The sequence below is a fragment of the Polypterus senegalus genome, chromosome 5 (genome assembly GCF_016835505.1).
Source record: "Polypterus senegalus isolate Bchr_013 chromosome 5, ASM1683550v1, whole genome shotgun sequence".
Taxonomy (NCBI): Eukaryota; Metazoa; Chordata; class Cladistia; order Polypteriformes; family Polypteridae; genus Polypterus; species Polypterus senegalus.
This window is the reverse complement of record NC_053158.1, coordinates 144191083-144213390: the sequence shown is the minus strand read 5'-3', so window position 1 is coordinate 144213390 and position 22308 is coordinate 144191083. Positions and strand designations below refer to the sequence as shown.

The 22308-nt window shown below is 37.6% G+C and overlaps 1 protein-coding gene across 4 annotated transcripts in view; it reads right to left on the bottom strand.

The window, feature by feature from the left end:
- Positions 1–22308, bottom strand: part of exoc2 (exocyst complex component 2) — a 301075-nt gene that overhangs the window by 75935 nt on the left and 202832 nt on the right. For all 4 annotated transcript variants that reach the window (XM_039753430.1, XM_039753429.1, XM_039753428.1 and 1 more), the window contains 2 exons: positions 14299–14415; positions 8948–9089 (listed from right to left, as the gene is read on the bottom strand). In XM_039753430.1, the coding sequence (XP_039609364.1) occupies positions 8948–9089; positions 14299–14415 (259 nt within the window). The remainder of the gene's footprint in view (positions 1–8947; positions 9090–14298; positions 14416–22308) is intronic.

Genomic DNA, 22308 nt, shown 5'->3' with positions numbered 1-22308 from the left:
AAGTTCTTTCTTTAGCCTATTGCATCATCTCATTAACATCTCGTTCGTTGCTACTGAAATCGAACACAGTGGAGCTACAGTCCAGTTAAAGAGGCTGTCAGCGTTGCTGCAAAGTACTGATAAACTTAATGAGCTGAGAGCTGAACTTGAATTTGTATCTGTGCACTGCCAGCCTATTATGAACACTCTGACTTCTTTTAAGGCACAGTCATTCATGGTTGTTGATGTCTACAACAAAGTGTCTGACTTACTGTCTTGCCTGAAATCATCCAGATTTCCAATTGCAACCAGCAGCTGTGAAGATGCAAAGCACAATGCTGCTGCTAAACTTGAAGAATATTTTGTTCGACCAAACAGCCGGCAATAGACCTATTCAGATCTGTGAGAATATTTGATCCACGACAGCAACCACTCTTTTCGAAGAATTTTGCTGATCATGCACAATCCGTGCCAACAATGATGGCTGCAGCAGATAAATGGCAAGCTTATCTGGACATAGCATCTCGTGAAGTAATTCCAGCTGATATCACTGCATTTTTGGCATGCCTTAGAGGACATACTGCCTCGCTTAGCAGCTCTTGCTAAAGTTTACGTTGCGTTGCCAATCTCTTCTGTTGATGTGGAACATTTGTTCTCAAAATATGGATCGGTGTTGTCACCACTATGATATTACAAGAAAACCTAAAAGCTTACAATGCCGTTTTCTTCAACAATAAATAAACAATAACTTTAGAAACAGTATTCGATAGTTTGTTGAGAATAATATTATGCCTACATATGTTTCAGCATCGTCTGCCTAAAGCAAATCTGTGGATTAAAATGTTCGGATGGAACGCTTTGATATACCTATTTGATTAGTATTACGAATTATGATTGATTATTATTAAGGATTAAGAATAAAAAAAAATTGCATTTATTTTGCTTGGGTTACGAATTAGTCTTACGGAGTTCTGGTACTGCATTTGCCGAGCCGCAGCATGCCGCGGAATTTACGATTTCTTGCCACGGTAAATTGTGGGCCCAAGTGATATACCAGTTTTTCAGCAGTGTTACAGATCTGGCTGTTTTTTGCTTATTATGTGTAAACAGAACATTGGTGTCTAACTTGCTAACTGCTAGTAGGTTTTATGATTTAAAAAATATATAAGCTGCTCAAAGACATACTTCACTTTCCGACTTTCCTTTATGTGGGTAAAGCAATTTAAAAAATAGTATATCAACTGGCTGCCATACAAGAATGTGTGAGCTGGTTGTGCACATAACATATCCTTTAGCTCTATGGAAACATCCCTGTGTTGTAATCGGAGTGACTTGAACACGAATGTAGCTGGGACAGAAAGAAAGAAAGAACCCACTGTTGCTACTAAGCAAATGTGTAGAAATAACTTAGTGTGTGAAGGTAAGTGCAACGTGTAAGGGAAAAAATCCTCCATGATTGAACTGAAGCAAGGATGTTTGGCACTACAAATTTGATAAGACATTTATGATTACATCACATAGCAAAAACAACGGACTTACAACAACTTACAGCACATACAAGCAAAAATCGTGTTATTTTGACACATTTGTTTACTTCTTTTTAATTGTTTATTCAAAAGACTAGAATGTTAATGAAACACCAAAACATTTAACAAGTGACAATTAATCATAACTAGCAGAATACCCGCGCTTCGCAGCGGAGAAGTAGTGTGTTAAAGAAGGTACGAAAAAGAAAAGGAAAAATTTTAAAAATAACGTAACATGATTGTTAATGTAATTGTTTTGTCATTGATATGAGTGTTGTTCTCATATCTATATATATATATATATATATATATATATATATATATATATATATATACCGCTTGGCAGCGGAGAAGTAGTGTGTTAAAGAAGTTATGAAAAGAAAAGGAAACATTTTAAAAATAATGTAACATGATTGTCAAAGTAATTGTTTTGTGTATTTGGCGGCAGCGTCCAAGTTGTTCTCGTCTAGCTGCATCAGAAAATGTACCACGACGTCTGACACGCCTCCTTTTTACTGTTTTCTCACAGCTTGGATTGCTGCTGTCATATATATATATATATATATATATATATATATATATATATATATACACACACACACACACACACACACACACACACACACACACACACACATACATATATATATACACACATATATATACACATACATATCTTCATATCTACATATCTATATACATATCTACATATACACACATATATATATATACATACCTATCTACATCATATATACACACACACAAATTATATATATGTGTGTATGTATGTATGTATGTATGTACGTACGTACGTGTGTGTGTGTGTGTGTGTGTGTGTGTGTGTGTGTGTATATATATATATATATACACATACATACATATATATACACATACATATACTTGTGTGTATAGCTTTTATATATGTGTGTGTATAGCTTTGGTCACTGAGTGCAAGTGAGAAATAATAAAATATAGTCTATAAGTTATTAAACAGTAAAACATTAACGTTTTAAGAAGTACAGGTACATTGAGCACTACTGGAGTGGTTGGTAAACTACATTTTAAAGACTGTGTAACACAACAGGTAAGTAACTAACAGCAGCTAAAATGTATATGGATCATCTCTCGGTAGTAGATCCCTTTTGAAAGGCGCTACACGACGGCTGTGGTATAGAAATTACATTTTCTATGTGAACGTTCAAATTTGTGCCTCTGGTAATGTGCCTTACCGGCATTTAAAGAAAATTAGTTTTGTGTCCTCTGCAGTGTTAAGCGAGAAAGGCTTTGGTTTGGGATCAAAGGAAAAAAGGTGTAAAGAAAGGAAAGTTGCCTTTTTCTTTTATATAGTATAGAGAGATGTGTTCGCTGGCGTTATGATCGGCTTTTGGGGACAGTCGCTGTGGGTCTTGTGTAGACTGGTGAGACGTCCCTGCCATTAATCGGCTGTGATGGCACGCAAAAGAAAGTGTGAATTGCCTTAATATTATTTTGCCGTGGTGTAGAAAAGGGGTCCCGTGTTTGCACTTGTCTGGGCTATAGCGCAGGGGGAGGATGAAAAAAATTAAAAGTGCTCACTTTGACTTAAGGCAGAAGCGCAGTCAGCGCCTCAAAGGCGGCACAGCTATGCATGCGCGCTGGCTGCTCGACTTTTGCTGGGCAGGAGACCCCTTTTGTACACACGTTCATGATATCAAAAGTCTCAGCGATCTTTGGAGGTCATTCATATATTATATGATATATATATATATCAAAATACCCGCTACCGCAGCGGAGAAGTAGTGTGTTAAAGAAGTAATGAAAAAGAAAAGGAAACATTTTAATAATAACGTACCATGATTGACATTGTCATGAGTGTTGCTGTCATATATATGCCTGCCTAAATAAGTCACCCTCGCTTTGCTCTTACTTTTTACCGTTCATTTAATCATGGCTAGTGGAAAAATTATAAAATGGAAGGAGGATGGCTTTACCAAAACAATTATTGATGGCGAATCGATTATTTATAAAGCTTGAATTGGTGATCTGTTTTTCTGTGTTAACCTCATATTTTTCATACTTCTTCTCAAACTAAGGTGGTGCGAGGGTAAAATGAATTGGGATGCGCTGATCAATGTAATCTGCTTGTAATGCAAAGTGTGATTAAATGCATTATTTTTTAACGCGTTATGGAGCACATGCATGAAGCTTCTCAGCTGTGCTTGTGCTAAGAAAGGAAAGTTTTTAAAAATAACGTAACACGATTGTCAATGTGACCTTTTGTAAGTAGTGCCTGGAGGATTCAGTGTGTAGAAACTCTAGAGACAGCGTGTGTATTAACTTGTGGATTTTTCTGTGAGTATTTGGTGGCAGTCTGACAAAGTTGCTTCGGAAGACGGCGTTAGCTGCACAGCTCAGCTCAGAGCGAAATTAGATGAATGGGAGGGGATATGATGACGTGACTCCCCCACCCGCCTTAACTGTCAATCCCCCACAAACACAGTCTCTCGGAATTTGCATTAGCACACCCCTTCACCTACAATTTTAACTTAGTTACAAAGTGATCAAAACTCTCATTTATATCCTGCGTCCTCTCATTAAACTTGTATCCCGCATTACCTGTGGGCATGTGAAACGCCAGCGTAGCCTGTCTATGAACTTAATTTAAAGTGTAGGTTTACACCTTGCTTTCTTTTCGAGGTAGCAGGACTCATGAATATGGTAGTATATGTCACTCGCTCGCTTCTTATTGTTTCGCTGCCTTCTCAATTATATAATGCATGTTTTCTTAAGCGCTTTTTGGAGGTCTTCCTGGTTTTCTACGCACTGCGTTGACAGTCAGTTCACGTGATTACGTGGGAGGCGTGATGATGTCACACGAAACTCCGCCCCCCCACGTCATTCCAGCTCAACTCCATTACAGATAATGGAGAAAAATACCTTCCAGTTATGACCATTAGGCGTAGAATTTCGAAATGAAACCTGTCCAACTTTTGTAAGTAAGCTGTAAGGAATGAGCCTGCCAAATTTCAGCCTTCTACCTACACGGGAAGTTGGAGAATTAGTGATGAGTGAGTGAGTGAGTGAGTGAGTGAGTGAGGGCTTTGCCTTTTATTAGTATAGATAATAATTAGTTATGTTTAATCTGACTGGATTGTGTGATGGACAGCTGGTAGCTCAACCCGGCCGGGACACCCAAGGAATGGAAGGATGGGGGAAGGCAGCTACCCTGGGCCATTGCCTCTCCAAGATGCTAGATGGTGATTTCCCTGCGGCATAGCGGTGTCCCGGATTCCTGCAGGGCACTATGGCATCTGAAGCTTGGCTTCACAGCCCTGTTGGGTACCATGGATGCTGCTAGGAGACACTGCAGGAAGACCTGTGGATTTCTACTTTCTGCATAGTCCGGAACTACTCCCAAGTCATGGTGATGGAAGACCCGAAGTACTTCCGGGCTGAAGGAAAGTCAAGTTCATCTGACCTGGAAGTGCTGGGAAGTCATGTGGTCAGAAGGACAGATGCATTTCCTGGTCAAGAACTACATGAAGGACTGCTGAAGACCCAGCAAACAAGCCAGAGTCGGGTGGAGGTGACCAAAGTTTGCTGGGAGGTGTGGAGGAGAAGATAGATGGAGAGAGAGAGAGAGAGATTGAGATTTGTGTTTATTATTGTGATTGGTGTTTCACTTGCCTGTGATATTGTGGCTGTGGTGCTTTGGGCACTGTTATTGAGAAGAAAATAATTAAATTCCAGGGTGCAATGTACTTGGCTACACAGAGGCACTCTTTAGGCTGAACATTCTTGTTTCTTCATTTTCTCCAGGGATTAATCATGTGCCAGCAACGAAAATCAGTTAAGGGTTTGTCCAAATATTATGAAATTACAATGTGCTCCAGTTGCGACCACTCTAACAAAGATTTTAGTCTTTGAAATATTTAAGGCCTAGTACAATTCATTTAATATAAGGAAACAGACTACAAATTGGGTTCTCTTTTCATTAAAACACTCCTGGAACACGATCCTACTTGGCAATTCACATGTAGCCAAGGGTGTTAACTCACTGATATAATTTAATCCTATGGAATATCTTAACTGTTCAAATATTCCATAAAATCTAAAACAGACAGTATCAGGTTTTGGTAACACTAATTCAAAACTGGCAATAACATTTCACCTACTCATTGAAATTGCCAATTAGTATGTGCTTCATTATATTCTGGTTAGCAGGTAAGTTAGCTGTAACATAATATTCACATTTTTCACTTTTAAAAACTGGTCTAGCGTACATCCTATACTACTACACTAAATCTCTTAATATCTATATATATAATTCACTAAGGCAAGACAACCATGGAAAGCACGCCGGAAGGGGCGTGGATTCACTAAGCCGCTGACAAGTGAGACACCTATGGCGCACGCAGGAAGGAGCCACGCCCACCTACTGCAAGACCATTGGATACGACGACAACTCGCAGGGCCACGCCCACCAACTCGGACGCAACGACACAGAAAAAAATGGCGTCATTTATATTCGTCTGTCGTAGAGGCCACATGCAGTGCAGGTCAGGTTAATGTCATGTGCATGTCATGCACCTCCGAGCTACATTGAGGCACGTTTCTCGCGGAGGTGAATCGCCATATGCAGCGTGTGAAACGGTTTGCGAGGGGTATCCCATGGGATCCTTAAAACAATCCTTTACAACTGAGGTTAAAGCACAATGAAGTAAGCAGTCTTTAAAAACCGACTTTTCGGTTACGACGCACGACGCGTGCATCATAGCAAACTGTTTTACACGCTACATACAGCTATTCGAATCCGCGACAAACATGCGTCTTCTTAGATGCTCCTGCACTTTGTTCACACCCCCCTCCCACCTCGCTACTACCGTGGTTGGGTGTCTTGGTGGATTATATATAGAAAGGCAGCCAAAACCGCACAGAGCAATGAAAAGTCTAGAGTTCCATCTTTTCATTCACTTTCTGTTGTATCCTCAAACCCTTTTTAGACAACTGTGTCTTTCCAGAAGTGTTGAACCATCAATAAATAATTATACAGCGTTTTTAATGCCGCGGGTTTACTATTGTGTTGTATTTTGCTCTCTCCAGAGTTCCACCTTTTCATTTGCTTACTGCTGTATTCTCACACCAGCCCGTTTTAGACAACCGTGTCTTTCCAGAAGTGTTTAGCATTCAATAAATAATTATGCATGACATGGAGCGTGTGTCTACCCGGCGTGGGTAAGCCGTTGAACCCCATTCGGGCTGCAAACCGTGGAATTCCCACTAAGTGTGACTCATACGCTCCCACTGGTTGCGTCCCATCCCTTTGTACACACCCCCCTCCCACCTCGCTACTATCGTGGTCGGGTGTCTTGGTGGATTATATATAGAAAAGCAGCCAAAACCGCACAGAGCAATGAAAACTCTACATCAGTCACAGGTACATCTGGACTGTGTAAAGACGACGACTCAAGTGACGAGTTGGAGGTGGGCACATGAGTGGGCAGTGCATACTGAACGACAAATCAGCAGACTAGCATGACGGAGGGAGCGGAGTGGACGTCCTTCTCCTCTTCTGCCGTTCCACACTCCGCGCCTGAGCGCAGTGCACTCGCATCCCTCCGTCTGGCAGGAGAAGGTGAGAGGACGGTGCGCCAGTTTTCAGTCACAGACGATTGTGTGTTGGTTCGTTCTGTGCATTGTTACAATGTTGCTTTTCTTGCTGATTTATTACATTACCGATTTTTCAAATGTTAATTTTCTCCCTGTACTTAAAAGTCATTAAAAAACTGGCCTGATTATGCGGCATATGGTACGCCGCGGGTTGGCTAGTATAAGGAAATTTGTATTAAAGTGTAAAAATCTTTTTTGCTTTTTACTTTTCCATGTAATTCTTTCTAATGTATTTCAATACCCTTATATATAATTTGACACTATCCGTATGTATGATGTTCATGTGAATACCCTGAATGTATGGTGTTCGCGTCAATAACTCGACTCAATACAAGTTAGAACCATGCAATGGGACTCTGCCTCTGTAGTTAGAACATAACATGGCAAACGCGGACGCAGTATTGCATGATTGGCTAAGAATGTTCGAATGCTTCAGTGACGCCGCTGGATGGCCGAGTATGGTAAGTCAAGTGTTGGTTTGAGCAGATAACAGTAAGTTCAGTTGGTTTTTGGAACGCTGGTTTGGTGGGGCGTACTTTCCAGGACTAACATCATCGACTGACTTAAACCCTTCGACAGCTCCAGAACCGTAAGTAATTTACATCGTATCGCCATTTGCTTGGTAGGCCAAAATTATCTTTGGGCAGTTCGGTTTTGGCATCCGTCCTTCTGACATCTATTGGCAAACTGAGTAATGATGGCTGGGTATTAACAACGGTCATTGTTTAAATTTTAGCCGATGTCAGATCTAAAATGACCACGCCAATATAATTATTACTCCGACTCTGATTAGAGTCGTAAAATATGGTTTGTTTTAAAAATTTGTTTGCTGAAAAAATTCAAATGAGGTGCGCCGAAGAGCTGAGTTCACGTCTCGCAGTCCTGTTTAAACAGGAAGCTTTTCATTACATTGGCCGAAAAGGTCTATTTTAAGCACAAATCAGTGCCATGATAACAAAATCATTTTAAGGACTTAAAAAAACAAATAATTCTTTGCAGAAAAAGTATGGATTTCACAAATGTAGAATTTGTAGCCCGATGCGATCGGGCTCCCAGTCGCTAGTAGACTATAAAATGACATTTACAATAAATCGTACATAAATATTTTCCATTTTGCTCTTAAAACACATCCATTCAACTTCACTATTTGACTTTTTTTTCTTAAAATAACAAATTACTCACCATTTTTTGAAGAAATACCAGAAAATAAAACAGAACACATTACAAATGTATTAAAAATACTATTACTGCTCTGAAATTTTCTTCAAAAATGTTTTAAAATAGGTTACATTTTTTGTATTTATTATTTTAATGCAATTTTACTATTTTCTATATTTATTTCTTTATTTGTGAAGACAAACTTCCTTAAGTCTCTTTTTTTTTTTTTAACAGTTAAGACACTAAAAATTAACCTACATTTTAAGTACCATAGTTAACCTGTTAGAACACATTTGAGACTTCTTTTGGTTTTTCCACACAACTTCTAGAAGAGGGGTTGGGAACAGATACTGATACAGTGCATTGCCGCACCCACCACATGACAAATCAACTCAGGAACCCAGATTAGGACCCGAGTGTAGCCATGTAATTGGTGACACCTCAGCACCACACTAGTTCAGATGGAAAGGAACAGTGTGAGGTTTTTTTATGGTGGCTGGAGTGCCAATTCTGCCACAACCTCTAGCTACACCCCTAAAACATTCAGAAAAATAAGGATGCTAAAATATAGATAAGTGAAATGAAAAAGTTACAACATATTATGCTATTCATTGCTAAAATAAAGAAAAAATTACCTGTTGGTGGTGCACAGTCTTTCCAGTCAAAATAACCAGCATAAATTCCCGGCTCCAAAGATCCAACAATGGGATCGGCTTTAAGTTCAATGTAAGTCTCAAAGAGTCGCTGATCTAAGTCTCGTATAGACTCTATGCTAACCTATAATAACCAAAAATAAAGAAATAAAACATAAATGGAAAAACTAGCTCTATGAGTCATATAATATTTCAAGCGTGCTACATGAAATACAGATTTATCAATTTATTTCTGAATCTGCCAAGTCCAATTTAAACTATTAGGAGTTCAAGAACTATCCAGGCAACATATAGTGCCAGTGTTATTCCTGTTACAGAAAACTAAAATGATATACAGTGATCCCTCGCTATATCGCGCTTCGACTTTCGCGGCTTTACTCCATCATGGATTTTAAATGTAAGCATATCTAAATATATATCACGGATTTTTCGCTGGTTCGCGGATTTCTGCGGACAATGGGTCTTTTAATTTATGGTACATGCTTGCTCAGTTTGTTTGCCCAGTTGATTTCATACAAGGGACACTATTGGCGGATGGCTGAGAAGCTACCCAATCAGAGCACGTATTACGTATTAAGTAAAACTCCTCAATGATATACGATATGCTTCCCGCGTGGTGCTTTGCACACTTCAAAGCTCTAACAGCCCACATTGATTTTTGATTGTTTGCTTTTCTCTGGAGCACAGTTTAAACTTTTGACTAAAGGGTGTTATTTCAGGTCTAGAGGGCTCTAATAATGTTAAAAAACGTATTTAGAAGGCCGTAAACAAGTTTTCTATGTTCTAACTGCAAAAATATTAGATTTATAAATAAAGAATCCCACTTCGTGGAAATTCATTTATCTGTCTGGAGCGGATTAACCGCAATAAACGAGGGTTTACTGTATAAATGTGCGGAGAATATTTCTAAACAGTGTGGGAGAGTTTCTAAGGGCTTAAAATATATAAAAATAACCATACAAACATATGGCTTCTACTTCGCGGATTTTAACCTATCGCGGGGGGTTCTGGAATGCAACCCCTGCGATCGAGGAGGGATTACTGTATGTTGTTAACAAAAAATAATTTCCTGAACTTAAACTAAAATACAAACAAAAATTCTGAAAATTTGAAATTTACAGAGCCCCATAGGTGTCAAGCAAAAAACAAAAAAAATCAGTTCAAACGGATTATGAACTTGTTTGAATAAATTACTTTTATTTTATTCCCTGACTCTTATTTCAACAGTACAGAGCCCCATTCTGTATTCATCGTTGAAACAGATTATCATTATTTTTTCCCGTTGTAGTCCAGTTCTTATTATGGAGCCCCATAAGGTTTTCTTGGCATACGGTTTAGTGAAGTGTAAGAGTACGGTAAGGTGTGCATTTAATTCAGTGAACCAGAAGAACGACTAGTTAGAAGACCACTGCGGATGAAACAATTATTTTGAGGAGAACTAACACAGAGTTTCAAATACAGGAGAAGTTATAAGAATGGGTTTATGGAAGTTCTCAGTGAAAATGATAGTCTAGAGTCAGTGGTGGAAACATTAATAAAAGAAAAGGTAAGTTTAAAAGCTGGTCGATAAAGGCACTAAACAGTGTAGAGTAGACTGAAAGTATTGGCTGGATATAATCTTCCTGTTCTGGTTCACTACACTACATACCAGGAAAAATAAATAGCTCCTGAAATAAGAAAGTTCAAATGAGTTATGTAATTTGTTTGAATTTTTTTTTTGGCCTGACACCTATGGGACTCTGTAAGAAATAAATGAAAGTAAAAAAAATAAACATTAAAACAGATTTTGTAATTTTAATTTTGACCAAACTAGTGTTTATGCAGGTTGCCAGTATATTTATTAACCCCTTATGCACCTAAATCACATACCAAAATTAGTATTCTACTTAACACTAGAATTACCAGAGCCAACGAAAAAACTCTGGCTCACCTTAAATCGCTTCACACCACTCCATCAGTGTTTTTTGTCTTCTAAATGTGTCGATAAGCCCAAGCAGCCTGCTATACCACCCCAGCCACCGCCTCAGAACAGACAAGAAGTTCTACCGGTTACTGCCTTGATTGATTATCTGGGAGTGAGCTACCCAGAACTGTAAGGGGAAATAATTTGATGTGTGTTTTGTGTCTACAACAATCTATGTAAACACATCGTTAAAACAGAAATGTTTTCACGTTTTATTAATAAATGACAAAATGTAGACATGAACTGTATAATGTATGAAGGCTAATGGCTAAAGATCAAATAAACACTTTCACAAAAGGTACAAGTTCAATAGGACAGCTTCCGTGCTGTGGTTAGAACTGCCGATTTATAGTCCAGAGGTCGTGAGTACAAAACCAGCTCGCCAGTAAATTTGCAGTTTTGAGTAGTGAGCTGCTCTTATTCTTAATATTATCCAATAAAACCATACATTTGATTTGTATCTGTAACAGACGGTGTAAATTTATAGGACTTGTAAAAGTTAGCTTTTTTTCACTCAGTCACGATCACGATACAACACCCCAAACCCCACCTAGATCTGACGCAGTTACTTTTTATCTAAATCTGGGAATAACTGTAGATGTAAGTGGTGTTTTGAGAAAATGGAACTGGAAATTGTCTGATCAGGAGGGATAAAAGCTGACACACAAATGCTGGTGAATCTGCCTTCTTCATCTCTCATCGTCACTTGATTTTTTTTTATTCAGTTTTAATTAGTGTTCCTGCTCACGTTGAATTAGTATGCACCTTATGGTCCATGATGTCAAAGCCGCACTGACATAAAAAACACACAGACATAGGTATATATGATATTTGGAATTATTCATTTTATGACCTGTATTGTTCATTACGGAAAATATTGCGGCACAGATGCAACATTATTCATATTATTCATATATTAATTCGTGCACCTTCTTGCGCTTGTAATCAGTGACCGTGTTTTTTGTTTTTTTTTCGATCTTGCCCAGTAGTCTTCACATTTTGGTGAATGGTGATGTTTCTTTTGTACTCCAGGACATGCAGAGAAAAGAATAGTACAGAGAGGTCAGTTCCGAGATATATGCAATCATCAGATTCAAATGTTAATAGTTCACACAAACACCCAAGGACCATCCTTTCAACGTTTACGACATGTGTACCTGTTTGCAATGTACACACCTCTCTGTGCTCCGTTACCATTACACTGAAGGGGCTGGGGAAGTTGCGGTCTTGGACCAGAAGCTTGTCGATGTTGCATCCTCTTTTGTTTTATCCATCGCCTTTTCTTGTAAGAAGCGACGACGAAGTTCCTCTGCAAGGTGAGCCATAAACACTCTTCTTTTTTCACTCGACCATGTGCATGCCTTGTACAGTGCGTTGATCACCACCAGGTCCAGCTTGTTATAGTACAAGCAACCGGCCAGCTGCGTGCCCCTTCTCGCACTGAATAAGCTCACACCTTCTGGTGCAAGATGTCAACGCAGCACTGGGCAAAAAAGAGAGACAAATATATGTGACATTTTGAAGAAATCATTTTACTGAATAATACCAATCAGAAAACAACGGCGCACTAATACAATATTACTTCAAAACGAACCTTGTCATATCGGTGTGAATTTATACTGGCGCCGTTAGTTAGATTCAGATCAGAAACGGGGGGATTTGGGTGGCAAGGGAGAGCATCAATGTGACAGAGAGAACAAAACTGAAAAAAAAGCTAACTTTTTCAAATACCATAGATTTAGAGCTGATCTGGTGCTGTTTGTTTTCAAATAATATTGCATTAGTGCGATGATGTTTTCTGATTGGTACTATTCAGGTCATAAAATGATTTCTTCAAAATGTCACATATATTGTCTCTTTCTTTCAGGGGTGTAACAGAAACCACAGCACAGAGAGAAGTGTGTACAATGCAACAGATACACATGTCGTAAATGTAGGAAGGATGGTCCTTGCATGTGTGTGTGAACTGTTAACATTTGAATTTGATGATTGCATATAGCAGTGAACTGACCTCTCTGTATTATTCTTTCCTCTGCATGACCTAGAGTACAAAAGAAACACCACCATATAGCAATATGTGGGGACTGGCAAGATCGGGGGAAGAAAAAAAAAACAAAAAAAAACACGCAGTTACTGATTACAACTGCAATATGTTATGCGAATGAATATGAACTACCCAAAGCCCGCCGTAGCATACGGTGGTGTAAGAATAGGAACGGAAAATGATGAGAAAGAAATTCAGAAATCAAGAAGAAATAAATACTTCTTGAAAGATGCAGGTGTGAATAGGTGTTTTGGTGGTGATGACAGATAATGAGTCGAAGGATCTAACCCTAGAAAAAGCTACGTACAACTGACCGTGGCTGAAGACTGGTTGTTAGAATTTTTGTGAAGAGTAAACAGCATGTGGGTATGAGGAAGGCCGCGCTTCTGAAATTTGATTACGTAAATATAATCAATAACAACCTGAAATAGATGTTTGTGTAGAATGTCTCTAAGTAATCCCTGCAGCTTAATCCAAAAGACTCGTACTACAATATCAGGATTGTGCTCCGGTCTTTGGGTATCCGACAGTGCATGTAGAATTTCCGGCCAAGCTGGATTACATGTGAAAGTGATAAATAAATGAGGCTGTCTGAATTTATGTATTATGGCCATGGCATCCTGATAGTTTTGTTGCATGTATCTTAAACTTCCTGGAAATGTGGACGGTAATATGATCATTTTGCCTACAAGTACGTTGTTATTTTCAGCGTTTGCTTGCAGTGCATCTGACAGTCCTTTAAATTTTTCCACACGCAAATCTTGCTGATCTAATCTGAGATAGTTGAGATGCGCGACCTCTGTTTTAACATACGCATCTACGACGTACTGTTGGAATAGTTTGCCGCTGGAGTGCAAAATCTATATATATTCCTCATTGCTAATCTGCACGCGTAAAATTGGCGCAATGTAAGCCTTTCTTCGCTTGGCGGTTCTTTTATCGGGAACATGTTGTAAATCTTTGTACCAGCCATTGTCTCCGTAAGGGAATAAAAGTGGGTAAACCATAGGATCGCAATTCATATTGAGCGTGGAAATCTGTTTACAGGAGTTGCCTCTGTTGTATCATCCTTGAACCTTTTGTGAAATTTCAACTTATGTGCAGGTTAAAGTAACAAATGACAGAGCAAACTTATTATTTGCATTTTTGATTATACTGGAAGCCTTGAACTGTCATATTATCATGAAAAAATTGAGTTCTGTTAGCGAGTAAAATTGTATGTATTTAGTTGAGAAGTATAACCCGAATGACATACAAAATGATAACTATAAAGTAATCCATCGACGTAATTTATTAATTATTGTATATCACCTTCCTTTTACTCACCCGGGAGATTTTCTCAGACCCTGGAAAACCCTGCTTTTCAAAGTGCTCGACCAAATTAATAAAAGTATGCTTTTCCAGATATTGGCAGTTACTAACAATTATTAGCAATCGCTTCTCCTGCAAAGAAAGAACAAAACAAACAAAAAAAAAAAAACTTTGAAAACATAGGCATGGAGTGACATTCAGATGCATTCAGCCAACTTCAAACTGGGGCATTTTATTTATTTATTTATATTTTATTTTTTTTACATTTACATCAAAGTGTCAGTTTTCGCCAATCTGTTTATGAAATATTTTTTAACAAGGAGACACAATGAAAAAAAATAGTGATAACAAAATGCAATAATGTGTTATAAAACATTAAACACACACTTTTCCACAGCACTTTACAATATTATGCAGTCAAAAAGTAGCCCAAATAAGTTTGTGGTGGTTGAGTAGCTTTCATAGAGAACAGAGTCCAATTCAAATAATGTAAAAATGACACATTGATTTCCTGTTAAATTTAATATTGTTTGTTGTGTAGGGACTATGACTAATTGTACTTCAAATTTTTAAACATATTTTTGAAAGATGCATCTGAACAGTTAAAATAGGTTGAAGTTTCAAAATAAAATTGCTGGCTGCTTCCAGTCATGACAGACAGCATTTCTGGAGCTTTGTTGAAAAAGCTGTAATGATAGTGAAACATTGAATCATAATGAGCAGATACTGAAGCCATGAGTTTGTTATTAGTGTAATGTACAATAAACAATGAGTGCATGCTTATTTACTGTATGCTTACAGAGTAACGCTTACATAAATTCTTTTTTAATTGAAAAGTGATATTTGCATTTTTTTTTATTAAAGATAAATTACTTCAAGCATCAGAAGAAATAATCTGGTGTACCAGAGATGCAGTTTGCATGCGCCTCTCCCGGCAGTTGACTAACTTATAAAATTTTTTTCATGAAATTTTATTCATTTTATTGCAATCACTCCATAGAAAATCAATTTTTACAAAAACTTGTGATAACTTGTGTTTATTGGGACACACAGCAGGGAATATAAAGAAGTACTGCAGAATTTTACTTCTATTGCGGACCAAGCCTGTGTATGTTCTTCTATTTGTATCCAGGTTTTTATCGCTTGTATATTTGCTGCCCAGTAATAAAACTGGAAGTTAGGTAGAGCCATGCTGCCTTCTGCCTTTTGTCTTTGTAGGGTCGCTCTTTGGATACGTGGATTTTTTGAGTTCCAAATAAATGAGGATATTGTTGAATCTAATTGCTTAAAAAATGATTTATTGGTGTATATTGGAATGTTTTGAAATAAAAAAGCTTAGGAAGAATATTCATCTTAACAGTGTTAATTATTCCAGCTAGATTGAGATGAAGAGTTGACCATCTATGCAAGTATTGCTTAATATTTTCCATGCAGACGGCGAAATTTTTTTGATAAAGAGCTTTATGACTAACTTATAAAATTGATCCCCACTATGAGTAACAGAGGAAAATATATAAAATATTCAAAGTGACAAGGTAAATTTAAAACAGTAAACTAATCTATAATTGGAGTCACAAAGAATGTTTGTTTTAAAAATAAGATGAGTTTGTAAATTCACTAATGTGTTTTAATGGGAGATTTTGTCATTTCAAAAATGTATATAGTGTACTCTTCTTGGGAAGTCAAAGTAAACTTTTCCAACAAATATCTTTGAAGAATATGTGGGTCAAAGTTCAAGAGAATCGATTCACTGGGTACCATGTTACTTATTCAAACAGACAGACACACATAGCTATCACAGTTTAATAAAATGTAAACCTTTGGAACAATTAACACAGAAATTTATAACGTGAACAATTAAATGAAAATAAATTCTATTATAATATAGAGATTTGTTTTAAATTCCATTAAAAACAATTATTTGTACAGTCATTCAAGGTATAATGGTGATCATAGTAATGGTTTGCTTCTAACTAAGAAAAGTTTATAATTTCACATAAAGCTAATGTCACAATGTGTACAGAAGATTTATGCAAAGGCAAATGTAAGCAATAACTAATTTACAAAGGGCATTCTCCATTTTTTAATAGGAATAAAATAAATACAGTAAAACCACAGAATAACTCGGTACCAAGAAAAAATAATAATTAATGTAACAGAATGTATTTTTCTGATCAATAAAAATAAAATGCACTGCAACAGTAAGGTTGAGATAGTTTTAATTTATCAAAAGAAACTGATGCTAGTTAAGGTGTGGAATACACTCATGGAAAAGTTAAATAAAAAGGCAAATAAGAAAAAGAAAATATATATATATATATGTCAAAAAACATTGTAAATAAATAAACAATAAATTTAACTTAATTATATTTTGGTTCAATAATGTAATTATTTTAAATTTAAACACTGCAGGTTTTGATTTCAAAATATTTTTAAGAACTGTTGAAATTTAACACTGGGATTTACCTCAACAACACATTTCTGAATGATTCTTGAAATGCCAGCACTACTTCAGAATGCCTCTTTTCGTGATTTTCTCTTGTTAATTAAGATAAAGACCAACAGGATGAACCTGTTCCTATTGGTTAATCTGTTGCTATTAATTGCCTTTGCTTCACTGTAGGTGGCAGACTACCAAAACTCTTTAGTGTTTCTTTTCTTGCATTCCATCCACCAACTACCTATTTCTGAAGGCATAAAGTATATTCCAAAGGTTACAGTTCAGTTTTGTAAAAAATACTGACTTCTTTATTTTTCTCCAGATTAGACAAGCCTTGCATTATTTGCCTTTTCTAGCTCACAGACAATTATGCGATGTTCTTGAAGTTTTTTCTTATGCCATGTCCCTTCATGCTCTTTCCACAGTCACTGCTATTAGTTTTTTTTTCTTACTGTATATAGTGTGGAGTATCATCAAGTATTAACACTAGAATTACCAAAGCCTATGAAAAAACTTGTACATCCGTCCCACCATAAATCCCTTCGCACCTCTCCGTCAGCGTCTTTTGTCCTGTAAATGTGTCGACAAGCAGCAAGCAGCCTGTATAAATACTATATTGTTATTTGGAACATATGCATTTCATGTGTTTTCCAAGTCTACAACAATCTATGTAAACACATCATTAAAACAGACACATTTTTCATATTTTAGTAATAATTTGCAAAATGTAGACACGAAGTGTATAATGTGTAAAGGCTGAAGTCCAAATATCAAGTAAACACTTTCACAAAAGGTACAAATATAACAGAACAAGCACGCTTCTATTCAAGAATATAACTATGGAAAAAGAACCCGCATTAGGGTGTGAGATTGACACCCCTTTGATACGATTGCTTTGGTGGCGCAACGGTAACAACTGTTGACTGGTAATCAAATCTTCACGGGTTCAACCCCGGACGACTCAATTTTAAGAAGTGAGTTGTTCTTATTTTTACTATTTTAGAATAAAAACATACATTTGATTTGAGTCTATAACAACTGGTGTTAATGTATGATACTTGCAAAGGTTCTCTTAGTTGCGTTCACGCTTCCCCCGATTTGACACGGCTATTTTCAGATAAAGACATCCTATAACAGAGGTGAACTCAGATGATGATGAGGGTCCTACATTGGAGAAAGAATGCACATTGCACTTTTGCCGTCGCTGTATTTTGTATATGTACAGTACATGGGAAGCTCTGCAGTCTACTTGTAATTGTAATTTTTTAAAGGCATTTGTGGTAAACTGGGCATCCTCAACCTAACATTACCCAATGATAGCTAGAATAAATGAAATGTAATAGTCTTAAATTCTGAATTGTTTCTGTATTCCTTTGAAAGTGCTGTTACCTCCATTTTTAGATAATGAAGGTGGGTGATACTGAACTTTGTCAGGGAAGCATCTCTGTGATTTGTTCTTTAAATAGATTTATATACACTTCCCCAATTATTTATCTACTAATACATACTGTATATAAACACCTTACATGTGTGTTATGGTGTATAAAATCTACATCTTACTCTGTATTATATTTTGCTCTATCCCAACAAGATGAATTCAGATGTAGGAGGCATTATAATAAAAAAAGACATATCCTCTTCCTTATACCTCACTTTTATAACAGTTGTTCATAGCTCAGTGCTAATTTGGTTTACAGCCTGGTAAAGGATGCTCAGCTGATACCTCAGGCTATTGATTACTTTATGGATGGACATCTGGAACAATAGTTTGGTTTACAGCCCGGGAAAGAAAGAACTACTGACACTTCAGAGTACATTAAAGGTTTTGTTGTTTGGGAAAACGGACAGTAAATTAATTCATCAATCATTTGACAGCCAGCCAATCAGGTGCACGGAACATTCATGTGTTGTTAAACCATGGCATGAAACTTTATAATAAATATACCTCATTTTGAAACTAACATCAGAAGCAAAGAGAAGAAGAGAAACGGACGAAGACAGCGCTGGTCGTCAGAAAGGCATCATGAACATCGATTGTTAACACTAGAATTACCAGAGCCTACGAAAAAACTCGTAATTCCGTCCCACCTTAAACTGCTTCTTAAATCCCTTCACACCTCTCCGCCAGCGCCCTTTGTCTTCTAAATGTGCTGATAAAGAGAAGCCGGCTATTCCATCCCCCCACCAATTTAGAACGTGCACGAACTTCTCTCAGCTCAGGCCTTGATTGAGTATCTGGGAGTGAAGTGGAGTTTTAGAGTGAAATAATAGATCGTTGTTTGGAACACACGCATTTCATGTCTGTTCCGTTTCTACAGTAATCTGTGTCAACACATTGTTAAAACAGAAACTTTTTATATTCTAGTAGTAGATGACAAAATGTAGGCATAAACTATATAATGTATGAAGCCTGAAGTCCAAATAGCAAAGAAACATTTTCACAAGAATAACACAATTGCACTTTTATTCAAACATATAACTGCAGAAACAAAAAGCCGCCTTAACATGCGACATTGACACCAGTTTATTGTAACTGACTCCGTGGTTCAATAGACTCAGCCCCCGCTTGGGAACCAAGGGATCACGGGTTCGATCCTGCGCCCCTCCGTTTTGTAAACCGCTCTTAGTCTTACTGTTTTAGAATAAAAACATACATTTGATTTCAGTCTGTAACAGCCGGTGCAATTTATGATCTTTGTAAAGGTTAGCTTTTTTTTTTTTTTTATTCACTTTTCACTCTCTCAGTCGCGTTCAGAATCAATCCATACAACCCCATCTGACACGGCTGTTTTCACTAAAGACGCGCTATAGCTCTGCAGTGTACCACGATGCATACTAACGCCCCCCACCCGCTGCAAGCTGCCTTAGCTGCCTTCTTCAGTATCTCACCGTCACTTGCTTTTCTTTTTATTCAGTTTTATTGAGTGTTCCTGCCAGTCCCCGCATGTTGCTGTATGCTTTTTCTTTTGCACCCCAGGACATGCAGAGGAAAGAATGGTAAAGACCAACTTCGCGCTATATGCAATCATCAGACACTCCCCATCTGCCCGTGTCGCTCAAACACAGGAACATATATTGGTGTAAAAGTATAACAAAAGTGCACTTTTATTCAAGTGCACTTTTTCCATCGCCTTTTCCTGTAAGAAGCAGTGTACACACTTCTCTCTATGCTGTGGTTTCTATTACACACCTGAAAGAAAGAGACAATACATATGAACATATCCAGCATACAGCAACATGCGGGAACTGGCAGGAACACTCAATAAAACTGAATAAAAAGAAAATCAAGTGACGGTGAGATACGAAGAAGGCAGCTTCGCCAGCGTCTTTGTGTCAGAACCGGGGGGAGGGCGTTAGTATGCATCGTGCTACAACGCAGAGCTATAGCGCCTGTATTCTGTTTCTTTTGTACTCCAGGGCACGCAGAGGAGAGAATAGTAAAGAGCAGTAAGTTCGGCGCTATATGCAATCATCAGACACTCCCCATCTGCCCGCTGTTTTGTTATACTTTTCAATACTTTTATACTGCTCAAACGGGCATGCTCAAAAATACGTGTAATGCCACGAAAAGTGCACGCAGACACTTCATTTCGCAAACAAAACAAGTGCACTTTTATTCAAAACTACCTGTATAACCGAAGAAAAAAGAAAGCAAGTTACAGTAGGCGATTGATACGACAGCTTGCATGGTGCAATGCTAAGAAGTGCTGATTTTCATTCCGTGCTATATAAAATCATCACATTCAAATATTAACAGTTCCCACACACCCAAGGACCGTCCTTCCTACATTTACGACACGCGTACATATTGCCGTGCACACAACTCTCTGTGCTATGGTTTCTATTACACTGAATGAGCACCTGACACTGTACTTTCTTCCCTGGGGAAGGTCCCATCAGAGAATTTCCAGTTCCTGCATAAATTCACACCCGATCTGACGCTGTTCGCTTTCAAATAATATTGCATTAGTGCGATTATATTTTCACATATATTGTCTCTTTCTTTCAGGTGTGTAATAGAAACCACAGCATAGAGAGAAGTGTGTACACTGCTTCTTACAGGAAAAGCGATGGAAAAGTGCACTTGAATAAAAGTGCACTTTTGTTATACTTTTACACCAATATATGTTCCTGTGTTTGAACGACACGGGCAGATGGGGAGTGTCTGATGATTGCATATAGCGCCGAAGTTACTGGTCTTTACCATTCTTTCCTCTGCATGTCCTGGGTGCAAAAGAAAAGCATACAGCAACATGCGGGACTGGCAGGAACACTCAATAAAACTGAATAAAAAGAAAAGCAAGTGACGGTGAGATACGAAGAAGGCAGCTTCGGCAGCGGGGTGGGGGCGTTAGTATGCATCGTGGTACACTGCAGAGCTATAGCGCGTCTTTAGTGAAAACAGCCGTGTCAGATGGGGTTGTATGGATTGATTCTGAACGCGACTGAGAGAGTGAAAAGTGAATAAAAAAAAAAAGCTAACCTTTACAAAGATCATAAATTGCACCGGCTGCTACAGACTGAAATCAAATGTATGTTTTTATTCTAAAACAGTAAGACTAAGAGCAGTTTACTTCTCAAAACGGAGGGGCGCAGGATCGAACCCTTGACCCCTTGATTCCCTCCCAGCAGCCGTGAGTCGAGGTAATTCTTGGTAGCGAGAACCAATCGGATTGCTCTCCGCTACCAAGATTCTACCAAGAATTGAAAGCACGGGCCAATCGCGGCCCGTATCGGCTACCAAGAATTGACCAATCGCGCCCGTTTCGGCTACCAAGAATTGGCCAATGACGGCTCGCTCTGCTACCAAGAATTGACGAATCACGACTACCAAAACTTCGGAGAGGGCGGGCCAACCTCTCGTCAGTTAATGTATTCTGCAAAAGCTTCTTCGAGTCGGCACACACACACAGACGCTTCGCGATTTGTGTGCGCCTTTTGAACTGTCTAAAAATGTTACTCACTAGTGTCGGTTTGTGCAGATATATTTACGTTCACCTACACATGTTCTGAATGATTTTTTTAAACATTCTTGGTTAAGTTTATTACATTTACTAAATATTTGTGCAACACGTGTAAAGACAGATATAATAATGTATAAATACGGTATAATAAACATTGAATTGTATAATCATAGTTTAATTTTACAGAGTGAGCTTTAAAAATACTAATATGAAGTGCTCATTAATTATAAAAATACAAATCATAGAGAAAACCAACTATGTGTACATATTTCCTACAAAAGACCCTTGGAAAGTCTTTCTGGTATGAAAAGACCAATAAAATACATATATATATATGTGTGTACCTGTAAAAACAAAAGATTGGTATGCTTTTTTTTTTTTTAATACTTAACACTAAATTATTCTTATAAAGCAGACCTACACCTTTAATACTCAGATGATTCTACTCATGCTGTAGAATTGCATATATATTATAGATATACATGCTGTAAAATAGCATACATATTATAGATATATAGTTAATTATATATATATATATATATATATATATATATATATATATATATATATATATATATATATATATATATATATATATATATATATATATAATAATATACA